This window comes from Vulpes vulpes, chromosome 9, assembly GCF_048418805.1.
Source record: "Vulpes vulpes isolate BD-2025 chromosome 9, VulVul3, whole genome shotgun sequence".
NCBI lineage: Eukaryota > Metazoa > Chordata > Mammalia > Carnivora > Canidae > Vulpes > Vulpes vulpes.
Window position 1 is genome coordinate 80,826,657 of NC_132788.1, and position 26,421 is coordinate 80,853,077.

Consider the following 26,421-nt stretch of genomic DNA (forward strand, 5'->3'; position numbering starts at 1 on the left):
ACTGGGAGATAGCTAACCCCCAAAAAGACAGCCACCTTAAAAACCAGAAAATGATCATAAATGCATCATGACTAAGCCCAGTGAAGACCAGCAGACATACTACCCAGCTGAGCTCAGGCCAAATTGTTGAACCATAAAATCTTGAGCTATACAAATAGTGTGGTTTCAAACCATTAAATTTTGGGGTATTTTGTTCTGCAACAAAAGCTGACACATAAACTCAGAGAGAGAGAAAGAGAGATGGAGACAAGCAGAGGGCAGAGCTAAGTAAATCACGTAAATTCAAGGAAGAAATAACCTAACTAGATTTTACAAGATTTTATTAAAGCAACAATTCAATTACTTCATCATGAATCAAAAGCAAACAAAGTTTTAGTGCTCCAAATACCCTGATTTTCACACAAAAGATGTATGCATAATTAGGATTAGGAGACAAGGTGAGAAGAAAATTAATTGAGGGTCTTGAAAGAAGAGAATGATTCATAAGAAGTGGGTTGACATTTCTACCATTTAGAGTGAACAAAGGCAAGAGGAACAAGTTAATATCAAATTTATCATGTCAGATGTTATCAGTAATATCCAAGGTATCAGTCAGGAGTAAGCTAATTATATAAGCTTCCATTTGCCAGGCAAGATCCCAGTCAGGCTGTGGAGATTTCCCCTTTCCTGAACAAATGCTTTCTAAATATTCAATGCGTCCCGGATATGGTTTGAGCTCTGTGGGCCTGTGTAGTTTTTCAGGGGACCTTTTCCCACCTTCTTCGGTAATACAAATTAGAATTTGCTCCACTGAGACTTCTGACCCTTTATAAAGTTACAGGAGTTTAATGACTCTCTGATTCTCCAGGTCCTTTTTACTTCTTCCTGTTTTCTAGATGATAAAGTCAGTTTGTTAGATGTTGAAGCACTTGAAGCTCACTTCAATCTTATTTTGACCTAATTTGTTTTAGCAGATGCAAGAAATATCACCAAATAGCTCATTAGAATGTACCTTCTGTGTTTTTGGTGCTATGCTCCTGGTAAGTTCTTGGCTGTCCTTAAGTCCCAAGGGGGAATACGGTGACCTGTTAAGAACTTAAGGAAGAAAAATGAAATAATAACAAAGGATAATTCTAAGTGGAAATATCAGTTTAATAGAATGGAGTTACTAGAATTAAAAGCATAACTGATTGAAACTGAAAACTATCCTTGGAAAGTCAGCACTGAGGCATTCACCAGGAAGCTAATTCTTTACCTTGGGAGAAGGAAACAAGAGGGCTCTGAGCATGCATCACAGCCTCAGATAAATCCTGGACACAAGACTCTGAGGCATGTTAAAGAAGGTATTCTTAGCTGGGAGAGTGATGACCCCACACTGGGGAGAAACATGCAAAGAAAGGCCAGGTTTATCGGCAGTCCTGCCTTACACCCAGCTGGGCTGTTGCTGTGAAACAGCCCAGGAGACCACATTGTGAAGGCTGTTCTAGAATCTAGGGGCAGACTTTTGATCTTGGGGTTGTGAGTTTGAGCCCCAAGTTGGGTGTAGAGATTCCTAGAATCTACGGGTGAACGTGGCTCTGTTGGAGCCCAGTTGTGCTCTCACTGTGCTGAAAGAGTTAATGAGATCCAACTCTGATATGTTTACTCTTTTAACCTATTGTCTCTAACATTTTCATTATTAGATTGTAGTATTGTTTGTGGACTAGTGGTATAATGAGAAGGAGAGATGTTATATCTTTAAGGTACATTTGTATACTTAGGTGATAGAATTCACTAAGATTAATTTCAATTTTGAACCAGTAAGAATAAAATTGTTCCTATATTGAAAAGAGAGTGTTAAAAAAAGATATTATGAGGAGAATGCTTTAAAAGCCCACTGTAAGCCTTAAGTAAAATTGGTTTGGAAAATTCCATAATAGCCTAACAGGTTTACGTGTGTGTTTTTTAACATATGTACAACTGTTTTGAAGCTGATGTTCTGTGGCTCATAAATTCTATTTGCTAGTATGTTATTTATTCCACCTTCATCCTTAAAACCATCATATTTAGACAACAGCAATAATTTAATCTAAAATAACCTTGACAAGTCCCCACAGTGCAGAGTAATGACACCACACAGAGCCATTCACTATCCTGGTGCCCTGACCTTTCTTTTACGAGGGTTTCAGAAATTGTCAAATAAGTAGAGGTTCTATAGTAGATTCCATGTTGAATCTGGGGAGAGAAGATCTGCGTTTGACTCTTCACATCACCACTTACCAGTACTAAATCCCCGGTCAATTGAAAATGAACTTTCTTTTCTTTTCTTTTTTTAAGATTTTATTTATTTGTTCATGAGACACACACACACACACACACACACACACAGAGAGAGAGAGAGAGAGAGAGAGAGAGAGAGAGAGAGAGGCAGAGACACTGGTAGAGGGAGAAGCAAGCTCCATGCAGGGAGCCCGACATGGGACTTGATCCTGGGTCTCCAGGACCACACCCTGGGCTGAAGGCGGCGTTAAAACGCTGAGCCACCCAGGCTGCCCGGAAATGAACCATCTTTCTTTCTTTCCTTTCTTTTCTTTTCTTTTCTTTCTTTCTTTCTTTCTTTCTTTCTTTCTTTCTTTCTTTCTTCTTTCTTTCTTTCTTTCTTTCTTTCTTTCTTCTTTCTTTCTTTCTTTCTTCTCTTTCTTCTTTTTTAATTTTTTAATTTTTTTGAAAATGAACTTTCTAAGCCATAGTTTACCTCACTTGATGGAAAACTTAATATACAATTAATCTATTTGCTTCCTGGGGTTATTATTAGTATTACATGGAATGATGATGCATGACACTGTCAAGTATTCAGTCTCATGAACCTGCAATTGTCAAACTTTCTGTGGAAAGATGGAAACGGAGTACTGGATGGTCATCAAGCCTTGACTCCATTTAATTTTTTCAAATAGAATGATTCTAGATTTTAAAGAAAACCTAGAGAGAAAATCTGAAAATTCACGAGGATGAAAAATAGTTATTTGCACTCCTAAAGCTTTGCTATATGTTTCTTTTAATAAATTTACTGTTTAATTTAATTCATAAAAATATGGTTTTGAAAGAATTAGGTCCCCTCTGCCTGATTTATATTTCTCTATAGTTCTTACCATGATCTAACATTTTGTATTATTTGTTTATTTCCCTCCCCATCTCAATCATCTGAGTAATATATAACACTTCTGCATTTCCAATGCCTGGGAAAATTCCATGCATTTAGTAGAATCTTAAGCAATATGTATTGAATGACTAAATAAATGAATGAATGAAATGATAAGATACATGCTAAATTAAGTTAAACATCACTTCTAAAATTTTCAAAGTAGGCTTATATTTGTAGCAACGAAATTTTAATTTCACAATTATGTCATGATATTATAATTTGAGATTAACTTTGTGAAATTTCATTTTGTTTGACAACCAATAATAACTCTTATGATTTATTTAGTTTAGTACTAGGTACCACATACTTATACATACTACTGAAACCTCACAACAGCCCTCGTTCCCCCATAGTGAAAATTCTTTCCTCATTTTGCAGATGAGAAAACTGGGGTTTAAGAAATGTAAATCACTGGATTAAAAGTCACACAGTGGGGAAAGGGAGTCAGAATTTGCACCCAAGGTTTGAATAGATCCAAAGTATACATTCCACACTGAGAGGGATTAATTAAAGGTAAGAATTAAATGTGATTTAGTATTTGTTTGATAATGTTTTTATTGCATCTCTCGTTGTGGATACTGTAAGAGGAATTTTCAATTCTAATCTGCTCTTCGTGTAAGAGACACTATACTATATTTTGGCATTTATTGCTGTTCTGGGAAGTCTACTTTTAATCTAAAACACCATTTATAATAAATTCTCCAGATGATTCTGATGTAGATGGTCCATGGACCACACTAGAAGAAAAATATTCTGGAGTAAAAGAGACTCAGAATTTCTACTGTCTTTTTTCCCAACGGCTCCAGGTTCTTCTGGCAGGGGTAGTGGGGAGGTGTCCCTTGATGTCATCCATGAGGAAGGTTGAGGTCATCCCCACTGAAGAGACTGAACAAAGAAAATCTGGGAGCTCAAATAATTGGTCAGTTGGCATCAAAACCAGAGCTGGAAGCCCAATCTTTTAACTTGTTCTACAACTGAGTTTCTAAAACTGAACTGTGCATGTGAATCTGCTAGAAGTCATTAAATGTAGATTCTGATACTCAGTGGATCTGGGGTGGAGCCCAATATTCTGCACATCCAAGAAGCTCCCAGGCAATTCTGCTGGTCTCAGTTAACCCTTGAAATATGCTCAAAGGCTAAGGATTCCACGTTCCTAGGCCCACCAAGTTCCATTTCATTCTAATAAAGATCATTGCTGTTCCTACTCGGATACAGATTAAAAGGATCCTCTTTTCCCCCATTTTACTAGCATTTTCCAGGATATGAACCAAATGAGGAGTGTTCTAATCAGTTTTTTCCAGGTTAACATAGTGTCTTACAGCTTAGGCCCAGGTTTCAGAATCACTACTTATAAAGTGTATGACCTTGGACAAGTGACTCAGGCTCTCTATCTCCTTTTCCCCATCCTTAAAATAATAATAGCCATCCCTCATTGTGCTGTTGTTATGATTCAGACTCTATGAGGTAGAGAGCACAGTGCTGGGTATGCAGTAAGTGCTGCATAAGTGTCAGCTATATGATCTCTTAGCATGTTGTCCTGTTGTGTGACCCTCATTCAATATCCCTAGACTTATGGAAGGAATCCATGTCCTTCAGGATTTTATGGACTCCAATCTTTCCTTCTTTTAACTCCTTCAAAGAGTTGCTATAAAGATTAAGTGAATTAATATGCATAAAACACTTGGAGTCGTGCCTGTCACATAATTAGTACCCAAGATGGTTTAGCTTTTAGCACTTACTACAATGGTAATTAAATCACTTTTGAAGGATTTTTAAATTGATTCTTCTCCCGTTAGACTGTAAATCTTAGGAGAATAGGGACTACATCTCTTTTAGTTACCTCTGTATCCCTATTTTTTTTTAAGATTTTAAGTTATCTCTACACCCAGCCTGGGACTTGCACCCTTGACCTCAAGATCAAGAGTTGCATGCTGTACAGCTAAGCCAGCAAAGTGCCTCTGTGTATCCCAAATTTTAACATTGAGCCTGGCACAGCATCACTACTTGACAGATGCAGTAGATTGCATAAATGAAAGAATGTATGAACAACTGAATGAGTAAAGGAGTAAGAAAACATCCTTGTCTTCCAGAAGGGATTCACAGAAAAAAAGTTTGAGGAACACTCTTCTAGAGGATAAAGGCAGTGGGAGAGGGAGAAAAGAATTATCTTGGGAAACTTGTCTGGAGTAGTTTGGAGGAAGTGTTTTCCAAATTCCTCAGAGAATGAGGAGTTTATGAATGCCAGTCTGGAGTGAAAAAGTGAGCTGAGGGAAAGGAGTCTGGGGAAGGACTGCCAGCAGATAATTGTCTTGGAAAAAAATCTGAGCTAACCGAGGTTTCTGATCAGATGTGCCGGGAGGTGCTTTGAGGTAAATAAAATATGAGAAATGAGAAACTTTTGAATTTCCTACTTTGGGAGCTAACAAGGAACCCAGGGCAGGCATTGAGAGGCTTTCCCTAAGCTTTGGTCCTCAAGGAGGAGAAAGTCTGCATTTGTCAATTCTCCCAAGGAGCTTCTGGGATCATACAGAGAGCGGAGAAGGCTAAAGTCACACAGTATTAGAATGTGTTGCACCAACATCAAAGGTCATGCCAACCCTCTCTTCCACACACCACAGTAAATGGGTTACGCCTGGACAGAAGAGGGTGAAAAGGGTCCAAAAGAGTAGAAAGGAAAATTCAGGGGCATTTTTAAAGAGGAGATAATCAGAGGGAATTGCTTTACCCATATTGCGTTTGGCTTTATTATAGTTATTCGTCAGTTATGATACTGTCTCTGCAATTTATTTTTTTATTTTTTTATTTTTATTATTTATTATTTATTTATTTATTTATTTATTTATTTACAATTTATAATATAGACATAAATCTCCCTTTGAGATGGAATTGCCCATCAAAGTACTCCCAGACAACTCTAGACACATCCCACAACTGCAGCCATCTTCCTGGTAGACTGGGGAAACACTTCTCCTAACCTCAAGCACTCATCGGGCATGGAGTGAAAACTGATGGCACAATGGCCTTTGACTGTACAAGGAAGGAAATAATGACAGTGACAATAGTGACAATAGATAAGCACAATAGTGTCTAGGCCTGCACTGTCTTATGAGGCTTTCCTCTATCGTCTATGACAGCAATCCTTTCTACAACTCTAGGGAGAGGAAGCATTAATTACCTTTTAGAGATGAAGAGATTGAAGCCCAGAGCAGACAAATGAATGGTCTAAAGCCATGCATGAGGAAAAATGGCAGAGCCAGGATTTGGATTGTTTTCCCCTCACTCCAAATCAGTTCTCTAAGATAGTGTAGGCAGAGGCAGTATTCTTAAGGGCTTTCTGCCAGAACCATATACTTAGAAAATCTTTTATCTTGGCAAATGCACCAAGTGTCTCAATACTTACACCTTTTAACAAGGTTAAGGACACAGATACAATATGAGCCCTTCTCCTGGGAAAGCCACGCATCTATTCAAGCTCAGAAGCATATGTGATGAGCACCATGGCAAAGTGCCACTTGCCTTTCATGTGTTCTTAGCGTCTTTCACTCTTCTAAGATCCATCAAGATACTCCATGCCTCTGTAGCTTCTAATGGAGCTAGAAACGAGGTTAAACTCACCCCAGGGATTGTTGGGTATACTCAATTAAAACAACTAGGGACCTATCTCAGGCACCTGGAACATCTGGCCGTAACCCAGAACATGTACATTTCTGGTGTATGCCAAATCCGTGAGTTGGCCTTTCTTCATTTGAAATGATTTTTCAGGTCATTTGTATGAAAGGACATTAAGCTCTGCTTTTGTCTTTCTTTTGTACCAAATTCACCACAAGGTCTTGAGAAACTCACTTCACCTCTTGGGGCTTCAATTTTCAGACTTAAAGAAATTAAGTTTTAGTATTTTACAGTCATCAGGAAGACGTCAGATGTTTTGAGGGTGTCATCTTTTCCTGCTGGGATGCTGACTCATACGGTAGGTCCATCTGACTTCAAAAGCTGGGCCCTATCTACTCTGTCAGACTGATCTCTAGGGCTTCCTGTGGCTTTTGCAATGTATCACTCTGTATTCCCTGAACTACCAAAGAAATTCTAAGAGTGTAAATGGACTATCCCAAACCTTCCAGCTAATAAATATTAAGTAAGGAGTAAAATCTATAGCCTCCCATCCACTACCACACTGCAGTTATTTCCAAAGAGAAAAAGTGTGCTTTAAATACACTTGCCTTTTTTTCTATTAAATATTATAATTCTTTAAAAAAACACTGGATTTTTAGTTGTGTATGTGAGTGTGAAACCAGGTTCTATTCATCATTAATTGCAAGAATTTAGGTATATAGCAATGTCCTTTTTTCCCCATCTTTTAAAAGTTTATAATATTTTAATGCTGCCTCCTTTGTTGATTGCTGCCAATGAGACAATGTAAGTTAAGCGAATGTGGTAAAGTGTTACACAGAACGGATAATAATAGTAAAAAAGACTTAGAGATATCTTATTTGTCTTTTGTTAGGCAAGTTATACAGAATGTTTGGGTAAAAACTGCATAAAAACCTTGGGGTTGGGCAGCCCAGGTGGCTCAGCGGTTTGGCGCCGCCTTCCGCCCAGGGTGTGATCCTGGAGACCCAGGATCAAGTCCCACTTCGGGCTCCCTGCATGGAGCCTGCTTCTCCCTCTGCCTGTGTCTCTGCTTCTCTCTCTCTCTCTCTCTCCTCTCTGTGTTTCTCATGAATAAATAAATAAAATCTTTAAAAAACAAAACAAAAAAAAAACCTTGGGGTTAAACATGAAGCAAAACATTTGAAAATAAGAAAAATAGACATGAAATAGAAGTTTTGGTCAAGGCAGATGATGGTCACTAATGATCACTAGGTTTCTCACTTAGTGGTTCTAAACCAGGGATTATTAGGCATTGTCTAAAGATAATTTTGGTTGCTGCAATTTGGTGGGGGTAGGGGAGGGGGTGGCTGTTACTGACATCTAGTGGATAGAGGCCAGGCATGGTGCTAAACAATCTGCAATGCATTAAAACAGCCCTCAACAACAGTGAATTTTCTGGGCCAAAATGTTAATAGTGTTGAGGCTGAGAAATCCTGGCTTATTAGAAGTGGCACGAGTTAAGAAATCAGTATATCTTGTTTATTCCTGTGCCTTAGCATTTAGCACTGTACTTGGTATAAAGTGGACTCATCTATCTATCTATCTATCTATCTATCTATCTATCTATCTACATTTGTTGAGTAGATAAACAAGGAAATGGAACATCCACAGAGAACCAGATAATGCAAATTGAATCTAATTCAGATGGCCATGGAAAATCTTAGTTCTTCTCAGTATCCTTTCAGTTTATGCTTCATCTTCTTTACTTTCTTGCCCTGTCAAAGCTTCTTCCCTTTCTTTCCACCCCCAAAACTAGGCAAGAATAAGTATAGCCTATCAAATCTGAGAATGCCTAAGAGCAATAAATAATGCTTATAAGACGCAAGCATTGCATGAACTCTTCTAGCCACCCTCTTCAAACCATCCATGGCAGCCAGACAGTAATCACATCTGTAAATAAATGGATTCATTCTTATTCCTTCTCTGAGCATGAACAGATAGGACCAAAAGCATATATTTCTTGCAAATGTCTTGCTAAAACAGTTCAATTATGCTTTTAGGAAAACACATACAAGGCCATGAAATAGAAACTAGGTTTAGGTGAGAAAAATGGAAAATAAAAGGCATTTAGTTCTGGGGGTGCAAATATTATCTGTTCATCCCTGTATCTCCCATGCCTAGCCTGGTGCCTGGCACATGGCAGGCATCCTTAAATATATGATGAATGAAAGGAGGGCCTGGTGAAGTCAGTGTTCCAACCTTACTCTCAAATCTGCCTCCCAAATAATTTCTTTTAAGTTTTCAATTAAAAAAAAAAATGTTAAGTCTCAACATCCAATTTCACAGGAAGGCAATTTGAATGCCATAGATTTTGAAAAATTGTATCCACTTTTCTCTGTTATGGAGATCCAAAATCAGATAAAGACATATGGGTTCATCAATGAGAGGCAGATGTCAATATGGTGACTTAAGAAGTCCCTGCAGTAATAATTTGTGTCGGATGCAAACATCCTTAAGGCCATATTATACCAGAAATAAAATAAGCCTGAAATATTTGTCACATCTTTGCCAGAAAGTCTACACTGAGACAATGTACGGTAATTTGGAAGGATTTAAAGATTCCGTAAGCAAGGCTAAAGAGGTCACTATCAATAGAAGCCTTTTGTGCTCAACACATCAGTCCCCCAGAGGACCATAACGTCATGATTATCCAGTTATATTGGCCAACCCAAAGCTCCACAATGAACTGTTTGCCCTGTGTTGGGAATAAGCTTTCCAGAAACTGTAGTGGAATGTGTTTCGAGTTGCCTCAGAACAATTTTCCATTAGTACTTTTGGCTAGAATCTGTGTTAAAAAAAAATGACCACTGTAAAATATATTAATTATGCAGATCCATTAGTCAGCAGAGTGGAAAGACTGAGGTGTTTCCATTTTCAACTCATCCCTAATCTTTAAACATTTAAAGATACACTGATGACCAAGAACCTCTTTTAGAGGATTCAACACTTCGTGTACTCATATCAAGCTCAAAATCTTCACTGATTCTATTTTCTTATGCAAGTACAGAATAGGACCACTAGCTCTGTTTGTACACCAGCTTAGAATGTTTGATGACAAATTCAAGACTACTCCAACTCTCATTATGTCCTATACCAGCTGGTTTCTCCTTACTTAATAGATTATTTTTAAGCTCTTAATGATCAACATGTTTAAGTAGATATATCCATAGCCAAAGAAAAGACAGAAGGAAACATAGGTAAGATAAAGTGCAATCTCTCCTGCTATTTATTTTGGATTTGATCACCTCTGTGAAGAAAGCTGTCTCTTGCAGATGGAGACTGAAATATGACACGCTTCATAAAACTGTCTTTAGGTTTAGTTTTAAGGAAGATCCTGTATTTGATGAGCACTGTGGCTGAGCATAACATATTTCGTTATAGTAAAAGTGCTCATTTGATGGCTCTAATATATTTAGAATCCTCATAAATAGTGTTGGAAAAGGCAGATTGATTTAAATGTCTTTATCCTGACTGGCTCTAAATACCACACTTTCTGATTAAACCAGCCAATTATTATTTTTTAAGAGCAAGAAAAAGAAGTAATAGAGAATCAATAAGTTTCCAAGCTTGCCTCCGACAAAAAGACTATCATTTTGGAAACATTTTATTGTGTGCTATATGCTGAATTCTTTTTAATTAACTGGGTGTCTACACCAGGGTAGGAAGTGGAGAACTCAAAAGCTATTGCTTATTAGACACAGCAAATCAGACCAAGAAGTCAATGTGGTGGGTCAAACTTTAACTCTTAGTGCTTCCATTTTGTGGTGGGCTGTTCGGTTTCTTTGTTCATTTTTTTAGATCCCTCTGAGTTTTGGTGAAATATAGTAAGGGGGTCCTGAGCTGAGTTCTATCTTCTAGTAACATTTCCATCATTCATAATCTGTTCTCTCTCACTGGAGGGAATAAAATGAAACATTTCACAGACTCCCCTCATGACTAATGTGCCTTGCCTCCAGTCTGAAAACTGCCAGTTGAAGAGAAATTCCAAACATATTGATTCTATGTCACTTGCATTTTTCCCCCATAAGACTCAACTGAATTTTATTGGCTTAAATGGATTTCAAATGGGACGCTCAGTGCTCAGGTGCAAAAGAATACATTTGGGGACTCTGGATTTCAACTTTGTCACGCTCCTCAGCATGCTTATCAGCAGCTGTGTACGTTTTTTAATGACCCAGGTGGTATAGACACTTTGCAATATTCTACCTTAAGTGCCACCTCCGTCCTTTCTAGCTAGCCAAAAATGAGAGAAAATCATGCTGGAGTCAGTTAAAGGAAGTTGAGAATTCTACAAAGTTCTCTACAAATAAATCAATTCAGTCACAACTGCTTTTTACATTTGCATCAATGACGAACCAGACTTGAAATTCTGATATTTACAAGTTATCATCCCATCTTTATTTTTACCCTACATTCAAGAGATTGAAAGTCAAAGGGATGGATTTCTTTTAATCAGTTAAAAAAGCTACCTTAATTTAGCCACTTCTGCATATATCTCTCCGTAGGCTGGCTCCCTTTCGTCATGTCCACATCTTTCTGGATGCACAAGTTGAGTGGAAATAAAGCATACATTCTCCAGTTTCAAACACATAATTAGCTTGGAGTCACAAAAGCACAGCCTGAGTAGAAGGAGGTTATGTAGGGTCGGAAGGGGGAAAACAGTAATGAAAATACAATGTATTATTGCAAGTCCCGAGAAATCATTCCAGTCTAGGAGTCAATTGAAGATTGCATGAAGTGAAGCCCTGACAGGGGACTCATGAAAAGCATGACTTTAGAATGAGCATATCTGGTTCTGAGTTTCATCACCATCACCAGCATCATTGTTATCATCATCACCATCATCACTGTCTTGCCTCAACAACTTACATACCTCCCCTATATCCCTGTTTTCTTATCTGTAGAACAGGGAGGCTGTGTTAGCTACCTCGTGGAATGGTTGTAAAGGTTAAGCAAGCTGTGTAAAATGCTTGGCACAGTTAAGCATACTATAGGTACTTACTCAGTGGAAACCACTATTGCATTCTTTATTTTGCTAAAAAGAGTAAATGATCTCATTGTGATATAAACATTCATTCCCTGTATTATTTTCCCCCAACATGGCACAGATTTTTATTCCTCAGAATAGATTACAACAGTTTTTTGGTGATGGCATTCTGGACTTATCTGAAGTGATGCTTTTAAAGACTGTGCACACTAACCCTAAGTCAAACTAAGGATGCTGACCTGTTTAAGACATAGATACCCCATTCATTGCCCTTCCGATGTCAGTGAGTCTAAACATGTTTAGAGGCTTAACACTTTTGTAAACTGGCAGCCTGGAGGAAAAGACAGATGCTTTTACCCGCAGGGTGCTATCCCTCTCACATCTTCATTAATCTATATTACTGAACAGCTTCAGATGATGATAAACTCCATTTTTAGCTAACAACTTTGTACATAACCTATTCTAAAGCCATAAAAGGAGAAGGATGACAAAAGACATTAGAGATGTGGAGGAAGAGGGGCTGGGTGGGGAGGGAGACGGATGTTCAATGCTCTTGACTTCATTTAGCAGTAAATATCAACAGCCCAAGGATAAAAGTTTTGTTTGTTTTGCAGTGAATGGTTGGCTAAGGAACACTTGGTTCCAGCGATGGTTTATGGCATTGAAAGCTGTTATTAGTAACACTGTGACCACTGTAAGAAGCAGTGGAAGTTCATGTGGATTTGTAGCATTTTTGAAGCTGAACTATTTTTGAGGCTGAAGTAGATTAATCAAAATTTAAAATTCTGTTTGTCAGAAAGAGTCACTTCATTCCAGCATGCAAAGGGTGTGTGAGGAGCAGAAGGCCTCAAAGAAAGTAGGAGTGAGGATCAGTGCATTTCCTAGACACTCATTACTAGTTCCATGAATTGTCCTTAGATGATGCAGGATCTAAATAATTGCCTTTCTGAAGATTCTATGCCTAATAAGTCCAGGCATGCATGACATTCCCAACTTCACTTTCAAAATCTTTGAAAAATATATAGCCAGACCTCATCTTGCTTTTTATTCAAAAGTGCCTTTAACTTTCATTACAAATATATTCTAATTCATTTCACTATGAGAAAGTCTGTGCCCATTGGTTGATTGTGTAACATAAAGAGAAAATTAAAGCATCAGTTTGTTTCCTTTGGAGCCATTACTTAATCATCTTATCTCTGTCTAGGGTAATTATATTAACAGAATTTCTCCCAGACTTCTGAGTTAATAACAAAGAATTCAGACCTCCTAATACTCTCTGGAAACAAAAGAAAAACGCAGCTAGCCAGGTAATGCATTTAAAAGTCATTACTAGCAGCGGTGACCAGATAGGCATGTTGCACTAGTTTGAACTTAATAACAGCAACTTTTCTCTTGATCAGCTTCGGATACAGAAGCATGAGAGCCAGGGCTGGGCATCTGACAGATGGTGACACAAATACATAGTGCAAAGAAAGAAGAGAAGCAACAGCTACTTGTGATTACATCTTTTCACGGAATGCTAAGGATTTACTTTAATGACATGAATACTTTTCATAAATTCAGTTCATTTAAAGGTGCACAAGTACCCAATCTTACAGGGAAACTCATCTCATTCATTCCATCTTTATAAGACCTTATGAAATTAGCACACCCCTTTCGGCACTGCATACAATGTTTGGTAGCTATTTATGGAGTTTAAGAAATTATTGTTCTGACATTGACAAAGAAACTTTCATTAAAATGGCAAGCAGGTTGTAACACAATGAATATACTTAGGACATTAAATATTCCAAAGGGGAGGGGTAGAATGACATTACATTTTTATAAAGCCAAAAATAAGTTTGCTTAAATAGTTTCCTTACTATGTTAAAAGAAGCCCGACACATCCTTCAACAACTAAGGTAAGCATCACATTATCACACAGCACAGCCTCTTTGACTTAAAAATATAAATATAAGAAGGCAAAGTAAAAAAAAAAAGATGTAAGATTTCAAAAATGATATCTGGAGAGAAAAGTATGCAGCCTAAATGTACCTATGCAAATACACATGCACACACACACACATACACACACATCTCCACAGCCAGCAGTAAATCAAGAGAGATATAAAAACTTACCGGAGCAAATATCACCATACACATTTACAAAAGAATTGATAATCCAACTTCCCTCTCCTGAAAGAAAATAGAGGTTGTCTCATACTAAAAATAAAGCTTCTCTGTCCACAGCACCAGCCACTTGTCCCTCTTTTTATGAAGCAAAGGAGGAGAACAAGAAAATCAATGAGGAGGGAAAGTGAGATGTTATACCAATCAGGTAGCAGCTCCTGCCTTATTTGCAGAGAGATGGCAAAACGGTCATATTATTAGACAGTGACAACCCACAGCCGAAGTACAGCAACCTGATACTTCCCTCTGGTGAAAGGCTGCCTGCCTTGTGGGGAGGTGGTTACCATCATGGTGAGCTCCCACACTTGGCTCTTTGCTCACAACTGCAAGCACGGGGCTGCTGTGCGCAAGCAGGCTGCATCATGAAGAGAGCACCATCTCCCCCTTTACTCCGGGAGCCCCCTCCTCCCTCAACATAGCGCTTAGAAACAAACTGGGAAACAAAAAGGAGCCAGGATTTTGTGGGTTGGGGGTGTGGGTGGGAAGTGGTGGTTTTATAAAATCCTGATGAATAGATTTGCATAGATTAGGTAAATGTTTATATGTTTGTTTAAAAAAATTGCCCTCGTTTTTATGGAAATGCCTGGATGTTATGCATGATACCCACTTGAGAAATTCATGCATCACCCATAAATAATCATTAAGGTGATGGTATGGGAAGACTTTTCTGGCTCTGGCAACTGGGGAAGGGAAGGGACAAATTACAACTTGGTTGCTCATTTGTTGCAGGAGTGTTACCTAAACCTTCTGCAAAATTATAAAACTGAAAAGCCTTCAGAGGTTTAAACATGACCTGGGTTTGCTTTTCCTATGAACGGGCTTCTGCAGGAAGGAGATGAGCTTGGCTAGTTCAAGGGGCCGAAATCATGGCATCCTGAAGCAACATGTTTTGAGGGGACTGGCACTGAATTCATGGAGAGGCTGCCCACAGCTCCCCTGCTCCCCTCACACTGGCTTCCTGAGGGCAATTTCTCTTGGTGGCCTGTACCTCATCATTGGCCCAAGAGACCTCTATGCCTCTTCCTTTTCTGTTCCCCATTTGAGGCCCCACTCAGCATAGAAATAGTGTTAGGCTGACTCAGGTGTCTCTGTTTCACCTTTTGTGCCACTGGTGATGGCTGGACCCAAACTCACCTTGACTGGCCACGTTTTTTATTGGTAGGTATTAATTCAGAATTTGTCCAGAGTCTTTCTCTGGTTCCCACACCCCTCTGTCTCTGTATCTCTCACACGCACAGCACCACCACCACACTGCATCATACATCATTATCACCATTACCTCTTTGACTCCCTTTCATCCTTCTCTATACACAGAGTAACCACTTTGTGGGCAGGGAAAGGCAGCTGGCCATGTGGGAGGTTATAGGACCAAACAAACAAACAGATAAGCAAAACATGATGAGGAAGCAACCCGGGGTCTCTTCCTGAACCTCTACTTACCAGCCACGTGACTTGGGTAGTCTCTTAAGATCTCTGAGCCTCAGGGTGTAAAATAGGCATGCTAATACCTCATAGTGCTGTCATTAGAGTAATGTGGGGAACTAATGAAAGAGGGCTAAGGCAGTGCTTTCCAACCCAAACTACACACAGACAACCTGAAATAAGGATCCTTCAGCTGCCTTTCTCTTCCAGCTTTGATCTGCTTGTTCCTTACACACAGACCTTCAGGATACTTAGGAATGCTTCAAATTGTGCACAACTCATGGCCCCTTTGAAATTCTGATAGGAAGCTTACGCCCCCTTACTCTCTCTGCCACCACCCCTCATCTGCCAATTGAAAAATCATTGCATTTCAATGAGGGATGTTACTCAGGGGAGTAAATTAAGCAAGTGAACACAGTTGAAGCAGAACAAAATAGGCTAAGAACCACCAGGCATTTAAGTTCACACCCAGCAAACATTGTTGAATAAATGAATGAAAAATTGAGTGAAGGAATAATGTCCCGATACTGAAGGCCACAATTCCTGCCAGGTGGCTGCTTGGTGAGCAGTGCTGGAGTAGAGCTAAGGAAGTCGCTGTTCTGGCCACACATCCAGAGGGGAGAATGACATTTTTTTTCTTATAACATGCACTTTAATATATATATATATATATTTAATTTTTTAATTGGAGTTCAATTTGCCAACATTTAGCATAACATCCAGTGCTCATCCCGTCAAGTGCCCCCCTCAGTGCCCATCACCCAGTCACCCCATGCCCCTGCCCACCTCCCCTTCCACCATCCCTTGTTCATTTCCCAGAGTTAGGTGTCTCTCATGTTTTGTCACCCACACTGATATTTTCACTCATTTTCTCTCCTTTCCCTTTATTCCCTTTCACTAATTTTTATATTCCCCAAATGAGTGATACCATATAATGTTTGTCTTTCTCCGATTGACTTACTTCACTCAGCGTAATACCCTCCAGTTCTATCCACGTCGAAGCAAATGGTGGGTATTTGTCGTTTCTAATGTCTGAATAATATTCCATTGTATACATAGACCATATCTTCTTTATCCATTCATCTTTCGATGGACACCAAGGCTCCTTCCACAGTTTGGCTCTTGTGGACATTGCTGCTAGAAACATCGGGGTGCAAGTGTCCCAGCGTTTCACTGCATCAAAAATGATATTTAACAGTTTCTTCAGGGTGGAGAGTGAGTCAGTCTCATCAATTTTGAATATTAAGAGCCCCATTTCAAGTAAAAGAAAAGTTTTGTCTTCCACATAATAGTGAACATTTCTTGAATATTTGCTGTCAGATGATCTTCTTTTTTTTTTTATTTATGATAGTCACACAGAGAGAGAGAGAGAGAGAGAGAGAGAGGCAGAGACACAGGCAGAGGGAGAAGCAGGCTCCATGCACCGGGAGCCCGACGTGGGATTCGATCCCGGGTCTCCAGGATCGCGCCCTGGGCCAAAGGCAGGCGCCAAACCGCTGCGCCACCCAGGGATCCCGTGTCAGATGATCTTCTAAGAGATTTCCTTCCTTTCCTTTCCCTTCCTTTCCCTTTCCCTTTTCCTCCCTTTTGTATAAGTGGATTACCTTAAGTGGGCATCACAAAACTAGGAAGAGCTACTATTTTCATTCCAATTTACCAGAGAGGAAATCAAGATGGGGTTAAGTAACCTAATCAAAGGTACACAGTCAATAATTATTAAAGTCAAGACTTGAACCTAGTCAGATGCCAGAGTCCAAGCTGTTAATGACTCCCCTCTAGTAACTACATGACAGTACTTATGCTTTTATTTATTTAGCCTACAGGATATGAGTATACACATATGGATACACGGACCCTGAAATAATTTCACAGCTCTTCTCACTGTGTAGATTCACAGTATAGAGACCAGGAACTCTGGTGTCGACAGGTCCACTGAGCTGACAAGTCCCATGCCTAGGCTCTGCTTATCTTGTATGAACTTGGCCACCTTATTTAATACCCTAGGAGATAGGAGGCATAAGCCTCAGTCTTGGAATTTCTGGTGGTCTGTTTGATGACCCTTTGTGTCCTCTAATATGTCTATGCTTCAGTTTTTCTCACAGTTTGAAAGGTTTCCACCAAATGATCTAAAGGCCTTCCTGGATCCACTTTGACTAGATAAGGGTCTAAGACTAAAAATTCAAATTTGATGGTTGAGTTACCTTTTTTTGGCCCCATATTTTGTGTCAAATAAAGTATTAACATTCTCTACATCTTCCTTGCTACCACCTTACCACCAATCATCTCTCACCTGAGCCAATGCAATAGACTCCCAATAGGTCATCCTTTTACTCTTATCCTTATAAATCATTCTCTGTGTATTATTTACATTGAGCTATTGAAAGTATAAATTAAATCATATCACTCATCTGAGAAAAATTTCAAGAGCTGTCCAGTAGGCTCAAAGTAAAACTGAAATTCTTTACTATGGCTGCAAAGCCTTATGTGTCCTGGCTGCTGTATACCTTTTGGCTTGCATCTAATTCCAACCCTCTCTCTCTCTACTCCTCAGCCACACTGGCCTTCTATGCTTTTGCACTTCCTTCTGCCTGGAACCTTCTCTACTTAGGTCTTTGCCTACTATCTCTTCCTCTGCCATTTTCTTCTTACTTATACTCTGTTCTTCAGAGGGTCCTTCTTTCCTGACCCTACCCTAAAAAAAAAACTCTCTTTCTTCCAACTACACCTTTTCACATATCCTCTTTTTTTTTTTTTTAATTGTCATTGGTATTGTGTGTGAGATGTGTTTTTTTTTTTTTTTTTTGGTACTTCATATTGCCCTTGTTTATTTATTGTTTTAATATCTTTCTTCACTAGGAGACAACCTCTATGGAAGTAGGAAACTTGTTTTGCTCAACATGATAACTTTGGCGTTTAATAGAGTACTTGGCACATAGCAGGTGCTCAACTGATATGTGTTAGATAAACAAATGTTAAATAAATGAATAAATCAACATGAAAAAAAATTAGGCTTAAAAACAGAGGCAAAGAAATCTAAATTTATAAAAGGAGCTTAACCTTGAAATGCAGGGCAGGTGAACAAGGGTGACTGATTCATTCATATTAATGGACACAAACTGTTTTCACTGCTTCATTCAGGGAGTACTCTTCAAAGGTTGCAGATTTCAGCATCATATTGATTAAAGTGGAGGTCATGTCAAAAATAGTGGAGAGTGCCTGTTGTGAACCACACTGATCAGATGTTTTATAGAAACCTGGGTTCCCAGGGTTCAGTTCACTTAGGCCCATAAAGAGAAGCTGCTATTTTGATACTCAACTGTATATTTGTCATTAGAGAGGAAGTAGTCCTGTCAGCTAGCCACTTAGACTGTCCTTACCTTCCAATTTATCAGACAGTTCAGACAGCTGGATACCACTCTCTAACATGCCATTGGAACTGACAAAAATAAAGCCATATGACATTATTTGATGGTTCTTGTTTGAAATGTGATATTAACATTGTTGCCTCTGCCTTAAAAATAACACTTATCCATTATTAGGCTATTAAAAATAGAAGTACAGTGTTTTCTAAGTTGAGCATTTGTAGAGAAGGTTAAGTAGATTAAAATAATCTGTGAGTCTCTGAAAATCTCATTAGCAATGCTAATTTCCAATATGGTCTAATCTTTAACTCTGATCTTTCAACTGAGCATGGCCTTCAGATAACTTCAAACAAAAAAATTTTTTTTCTTTGAACTGGAAAGCTTGTCTCTCCTTTGGTGGACATACCTTCTGGTGCATGTAACAGTTCCTCTTCTTTACTGCTTCTATTCCTAAACATCTGGCCTCTCATTAGGAATCCTTTCAGGCCTGCCTGCTCCAGGGTTAGACAGTGGGAGAGCTAGCTTTCTAAGCATTTAGCAAACCTGGAGAAGAAAATTCCAGCACTGTGAGGATCACTCCTTTGCTGTGGGGGAAGGGAAGTAATCAAAGACAAGAAGACTACTCTGGCCATTCTAATAAAGGACCAAGGGAGTTAGCTGAGTTTCTTCTATTTTGCTTCCAAAACAATTTCAACTCTTTCAAGCTATAGCAATGAGAGCACTTACAATCAATCCACTTATGGAACAACCTTGGCATCTTTAATGGTGTTTCTCTGCTCTGACTGAGCACAACACTTACCAGGGGAAAATGCAATTTATTCTAATGTAAACAGGTATACAGTGTCAGGGAAGGACTTTCTAAACCTCTTGCTTTTTTATTTCCCTTGTAAGAGAAAGAGTATTTTTCTCCAACGCTGTGTCTTTTCCTTTTGAAATATCTAATGAGACAAAATAAAATCAATATCACTTGAACATATTTATTTATTAGGTCATTAGCTCTCCTCACTAGAGTTCAAGGCTGGCTAAAAGAAGCTAAACATAGAGAAGTTTGTGGAAACAGGGGAAACTAAGAAATATAGTGGGACAAGATTTGAGGAGTGTTAGGATATTTGGTTGGCAATGTAGTCCCACCTGGGAGATAAAATGGTAGTTAAAATAGCAAATCAAACATGTTTGAGACCCATTTTCTGAAGGCCATGAATCTAAGCTCTTCGAAGGCAGGATAATATCTTACTCATCTCTAAGTCCTCAGCCCAGAAGTACACAGAGCAGCCAAGGATGATTTGCTTAATGAGGGATGGAGAGAATCATCTAGGGACAGAATAGGTATGGTTAAGAGCACTTCCCTTTAGGAACGCATTGTGTTGGTCAGCTTCTGTTTCTCCTTCTAGATCCCTCTTATCCCCCCCTACTCTGTGACCCAGAAGGTTGACCTAAATGACCACATTAATGAGCAACATATTCCCATGTCATCCTAATGGGAGGTGCAGCCAATGAGATGTACAGTCAGAAGAGAGAGTGGGAGGAAACTGTGGTCTGGGTATTTATTCTCTTGATCCTTCCCAATGACCCCTGATTAGTTACATCCCTCTGGCAAAGGCCACAGGTGCTGTGAAGTTACCTTCTCCATATAGTTTTTCTCTGTGTGTGTCTCTCTCTCCCTGCAGTGACCCTTCAGGCCTGGGGTGGTAACAGCTCCTCTGTTATTTACTAGGTACAGGACAGGCATCATCCTTTTTTGCTTTATTTAAATCCTTCCCACCTCTTTTTAATTCACCTCTTTTTAAAAATTCCCCCTCAATTAATTTTAGTGCCCCAGCACTTTCCCACTTGGAACCTGAATATACAAACAGGTGGTTTTGAGTTCCAGTTCTGTCCCTTACTGTTCATGTAGTCTTGTCCCATGCCCTCACCTATAGAATTGGGTACTTGTAAACTAATGCTACAGACTACTCAGTACATAGCAAACATTGAATACATAACAATAATGATGATGGTTTTAATCTTGATAATGATCATGTTTGCCAGCTTCTGTTTGCTTTGTAGATATGACGCATAGCTCTTTCATTTTTCCTTTACAGAGAAGAACTTACCATATTTTGGAAAGGGAAGGCAAGCCCATGCCCTGTTGAGAAAGATTTAGCAGATTTTTCTCCCTTGGATATGAGAAAATACAGAAATCACATTGAGGCATATGGCTTAAAACAAATATTTGTTGAAATTGGTTTTGAGAGTTGTTTTTCTGAATATTCATAGTATACTAGTCAATCTACTCAGCCTATAGCGCAAGTATGTGGAGAACTGCATCTTTCCAATACTTGATGGAGAACAGTTTATGGATTCTTAGATGTCTGTCCATGATCTCCTGGACCTCAGCAATGATTCTAGATTTATTATGTACTGGGTAATCTTCTGTATTCATTACTTTTCTAATTAAATTTTCCAAGCCAATGGAGGGGCCTTAGTCCCATTAGAAATTCCCTTAATATCCCAGAAAGACTTGACTCTGGAGAGAAGGGGACTTAGGTTTTACGTATCACAACTAAAACCTACTTGGAGGTTCATGTTCTCAATATGGAAGAACAATTCTCAAATCCACAGAAACTTGGTCCATTTCCTAAAGTGAGATGGCAATCTTTCATTAGCTTAAAATTTTCAGTTCAACAACTATTTATGGAATGTGTGCTATATGCCAGGTATGTGCTAAGTTCCGTGGATTCAGTCATGAAAAAGTTAAACAGTTATTCTGCCCAAAATAAACTTTATATCTTTCGCTGGTTTTTCTGCATAAGGCAAGATCCTACTAGGGCCCGGTGTATAAATAATGCTTAATACATACTCGTGGAATTACTGAATGAATAATGCTGAACTTCTATGATGCATTTCTTAATTATAAAGGAAATACATGAACATATTGCCCTCGTCTCACAATTTTAATATTTTAAAAGATATTTGTTTATTTATTTATTTATTTATTTATTTGAGGGGGCGGGAGGGAGCCAGTGAGAGAGAGCAGGAGCAGAGGAAGAGGCAGAGGGAGAAGCAGGCTTCCTGCTGAGCAGAGAGTCCCAAACAGAATTTAATCCCAGGATCCTGGGATCAAGACCTGAGCTCAAGGGAGCTGCTTAACTGACAGAGCCACCCAGGTGCCCCTAGTCTCACAATTTTTAAAACGTAAAATGTAAAATATGACCATAAAATAAATTTTTGGATGATATTCTTTTTTTAAAATTTATTTATTTATTCATGAGAGACACACAGAGAGAGGGAGAGACACAGGTAGAGGGAGAAGCAGGCTCCCTGCAGGGAGCCCAACGTGGGACTCGATCCCGGGACTCCAGGATCACGTCCTGGGCCGAAGGCTGCACTAAACCGCTGGGCCACCCAGGGCTCCCTACTTGGATGATATTCTTATATGTACTAGAATATAGATGGCACATTCAAATGACCCAAACATCTCAGTTCACATTATAAGGATAATCTTAAAAAAATTTAGGGGCTCCTGGCTGACCCAGTCAGTAGAGCATAGGACTCTTAATTTCAGGGTCATGAGTTCAAAGTCCACATTGGAGCTTAAAAAAATTTTTTTTAAACTTGAGAATAGTTAACATACAATGCTACATTAGTTTCAGGTAAAATACAGTGATTCTCTATACATTATGCTATGCTTACCACAACTGTAGCTACCACTTGTCACTATACAACACTATTACAATACATAAGAATAATTTTTAATATTAAAGCTTTTAAGCTGAATGCTAAGAATGTGGTAGAGATGCTCCCTGGCACCCACTGGAGATGGGAGATGGTGCAAGGTGCTCCCTCTTCTCTGCTTCAAACCACTCCACTGTGTGCTATTCTATATTCCAGGCTTCTGCACTTGAACAAAAATTTTACATCTTAAACAAGAAAGCATGGAAAACCACTGATCTAATGGAGGAATTTGGCAATTGTCATTTCCTGCAGTGAATCCTTCTGATACAAATAATGATGCTAATCTTTATTCCTGGCTATTAGCCTCAGCTCTGTCCATGTACTATCTCATCTGATTATGATTCAATCCTATGATCCAGAATCTATTGTTATCTTCAGTTTACAAATGAGGAAGCTAAGGTTTAGTGCAGTTCAAGAACTTGCCCTAGTCTGCACAGCTAAAAAGTGTTAGAGCTAAGGTTTAAAGCTGGGTTGTTTGACTCAAAAGTCCTGACTGTAAGTCTCCATAGTACTAGCCTTGTTAATGTGTTTAGCATATACAAGGTGGGCAGCTGAACATCGCCTCTCTGACTGAGCTTATGTTCACTGGAAAGCAAAAGCAATGATGTATCTGAATTGCATAATTTCTGATGATTACACCTGTTGTTCTGGTGTAGAGGGTTAAAAGTGGTTCCACCATAAACCTCTGGACAGTACAATCATTCTTCCTTCTATCTTGCATAGCTCAATATTGCTTTGTACACAGTAGGTACTAATATATCTTTGCTAAATACTTAAAGAAGAAAAAAAATGGATAAACTTTTAAGCCCATACTCATAATTCTAGTCAGAAAGAGCAAAGATGCAGCTCCCTGTTTTCTTCCTATCATTTTTTATAATAGAGAAAGCTCTATCAACAAATAGATGGCTTGCAAATTTGACTGTTCCTGACACATATTTCTTAAAGCCTGGTGTGGAACTACAAGATGAATAGTTGTTGCTATGATTAAGGATTAAGACTTTATATCAGAAAGAATCCCTGAGGTCCATTTTTTGCATGAATCTTGTTAGTACTCTAATAAGAGCATGAGACGAAAAACACAAAGACCATTTTCAATAATCTTGCCCAGTACACTGAGAAATGAATAGTAAATTAGATCAAGAGCTGTGTGAGTTTTTCACTGATAATTTCCCTATGAAGTGAGGTGTCATAGCTAACTGTGTACATTTGTGTGACTCTTTTAGCCTTTCTAAACTTCAGTTTCTTTACCTGTAAAATGGGAATGATAATGCTGAGTTACATAAATAGCACACAGAAGGAAGCCTGCTGGCAATTATAACAACATAAGTGACATGCATTCTCTCCCCCTGCTAATGCAAGAGAGATTTAAGAATCAAATGCTTGCAAAATGGCTTTCTGGTTTTCCTTTCCTTCCCAACAAATTGAATTAAAACCCCTCTGTTAAACCAGTATACCTCCAAAACCCAGACCAAATTATAGCTCTTAATAAATAAAATAGGGCATGGGTAGGAAAGGATGAAAATCTGTCTCCACGTATGTAGTTTACAAAATGTAGAATTTATAACATTTGAGTGTTTTTGTACTAGCTCCAAGGACACCAGTCATGGTCTATCTGGTTATGATTCCATCCGAAAGCATCCTCCCCACTCTGTTCTCACCCTCCAACCCTCAGCCCCGATATTAGGGAAGTGTATGGTTATGACGCTGTGTAGCAAGAGAATGGAGCTGGTCAAAGTGCTGGGGGCATTATTTTCATTTGATATGAAATCTTTGAAAAATCTCTTTCTTGGAGCGTTATTTAATGAAATATTAAATCTTTGAAAAACCTCTTTCTTTTGCCTGAGTATGTATTAGGCCAGAAGTGTCTCTGGTTTCCTTAAAATTTAGACTTTGCCATTTGGTTTAAAGCAAAATATTTGTTAGCCAATCGGATCTATTTGGCCATAAAATATCCTGTAATTTCACTGACAACAACAACAACAACAACAAATTCTTCCTATCTGGAGAATGCTTCTGTATTCTTTGTAATTTTCCCTAATGCTTTGCTTCAGGTTTATAAGAAAAGATGCTGCAGCCTTGACAACCTCACAGGTCAGCTGTGATGCCAACAGAGGATAGTTCCTGTGGAAGCATTTTGAGAAGTGAAATTAGCAGTACTAAATGGAGCTCCTGTTACTTGCCGTGCTCAGTGTCTCCCTCCACAAACATAAGATGCAACTATTCTTCTGATAGTTGATTACTTATTACTGCAGGCCTGCTTAGAACAGTTCAAAATGCCATGTGCACTCACACAGAGAGAAACCAGTTTTCTTCTTCAGCTGTGCATCTATTTTTAAAATAGAATGCTTTACCAATGTCTTCCTTAAAATGTTAGTTCCTTCTCAAACCATCCCCGAGTTGTTAAATGATACAAATTAAGAGAGTGAATCTGAAGAACAGGACATTCTGATATTTCCAGAATGTCACTTATCTCAACTCCAAGAGCAGCTCTTTCCCTCTCATCTCTATGAAAAGTGTGGAGACAGAAACTCCCTGGAAGGGGCTATAACACAGCTTGTTCTGACATTAGTTGTAGGAGGAGAAGAGTCGGCCTGAGATTCTGTGTAGACAAAAAGAAAAAAAGAAGTCTCTGTTATGACATGACAATGCCCTGGGATATGGACCTTGGGGATTGAAGCCACATAGTGCTATGGTTCTCAAACCTGGCTACATATCTGAATCACGTGGGCAGCTTACAAAAACCATGAATTATCAGTTCCAAACTCAGACTTCCTCAATCATAAGCTGAGAGGGTCCCCAACTACCTCTTGCCAGTGTGAGTTTGACAATGCACAGGTGTGAGTCACCTCCACACAGTGCGCGAGGCACTGCAGTCAAGTCCACACAGTGCATGAGGCACTGCAGTCAACAAGGCTTGTCACACAAGATGAGTTCCATATTCAGCGAAGGCTCTGAGTAGGAAGAGGAGTCTCACCTAAGTGGAGAAAGGCTGCCTTCTGGCATCTGTTCCAGGGGGGTGGAAGTGTGCATAAGGAGCCCTCGTGCCCACCTCTCTTCATACCTCTTTTGTGTTTTGGGTCTTCTCTTTGAGTAAGCACATGTTCATGCACACAAACAAGAGAAAACCAATAGGTAAGTAATAACTGTAATAACCATGGTCGATATCTCTGTGCCAGGCTCTCATCTAAACACTTCATATGAATTAACTCATTTAATCCTTAAAATACAAACTAAAAGCTCAAAGTCCAAAGGCCAACAGACACGCTACCTGAACCATTTCCTAGAATCAGATTGACTTCTACTCTCTCTCGCCTCAACCCAGCCCTCCTTCTCTCTGGACTCCAAACTCTGCTGGCCTATGTAGCACAGGTAGCCTTAAGCAACACTATCTTGGTTGCTCTCTTCTACAAGTATTACTCCTGACACAAGGTTATAAGTGCAAGTAGCTTATTTGGAAGGTGATTCCAGGAAAGGAGAAGGGAAGCAAAGGTAATGCATTAATGACAGGTAATCATGAGGTGCAGGAAGCCGGTGCTCCTAGCCTCCGACTCCCTCTCCTTATTATAAGCCCCCACAAGCATTAAATATCCTCCCCTGCATTTCCTGCCTATGCTGCTTGAGGGCCTAAAGTCCTCATGTTGAGGGATGTGGTCCCTGCAGGAGGATACTGAGGTCCTGCGGAGCACTGAGTACCAGACACATGGTAAGACGTTGGCAGTGACTGTTGCAATACCTACAGGTACCCTCAAAAGGCATATATCACATGTAGGGACGGAAAAAAAAGGGAACCATGACTTTTTGTTTGATGTGGGTTCCAAGGACAGATTTTGTTGGTTCTGGCTCTTCTTGGACTGTATGAATTTTTTCTTTGTGTTTGTTTTGTTTTTAATGGGCTTGGTGATTTAGCTAACAGACCAGGCTGCTCTTTCCAGCCGTTTGCTTTAATGTATCTGCCCCTT

The 26,421-nt window shown here is 39.2% G+C and overlaps 1 protein-coding gene across 2 annotated transcripts in view; it reads right to left on the reverse strand.

Moving 5' to 3' along the window:
* The window catches only part of SYNPR (synaptoporin), a 298,791-nt gene that overhangs the window by 131,636 nt on the left and 140,734 nt on the right, over positions 1-26,421 (reverse strand). Inside the window, exon 1 of one of the 2 annotated variants that reach the window (XM_025985299.2) lies at positions 13,914-14,394. The exons of the other annotated variant lie outside the window; for it this stretch is intronic. Coding sequence (XP_025841084.1) covers positions 13,914-13,937 — 24 coding nt within the window. The 5' untranslated portion in view covers positions 13,938-14,394. Of the gene's footprint in view, positions 1-13,913; positions 14,395-26,421 lie in introns of those variants that run through there. 2 annotated transcript variants of the gene reach the window in all.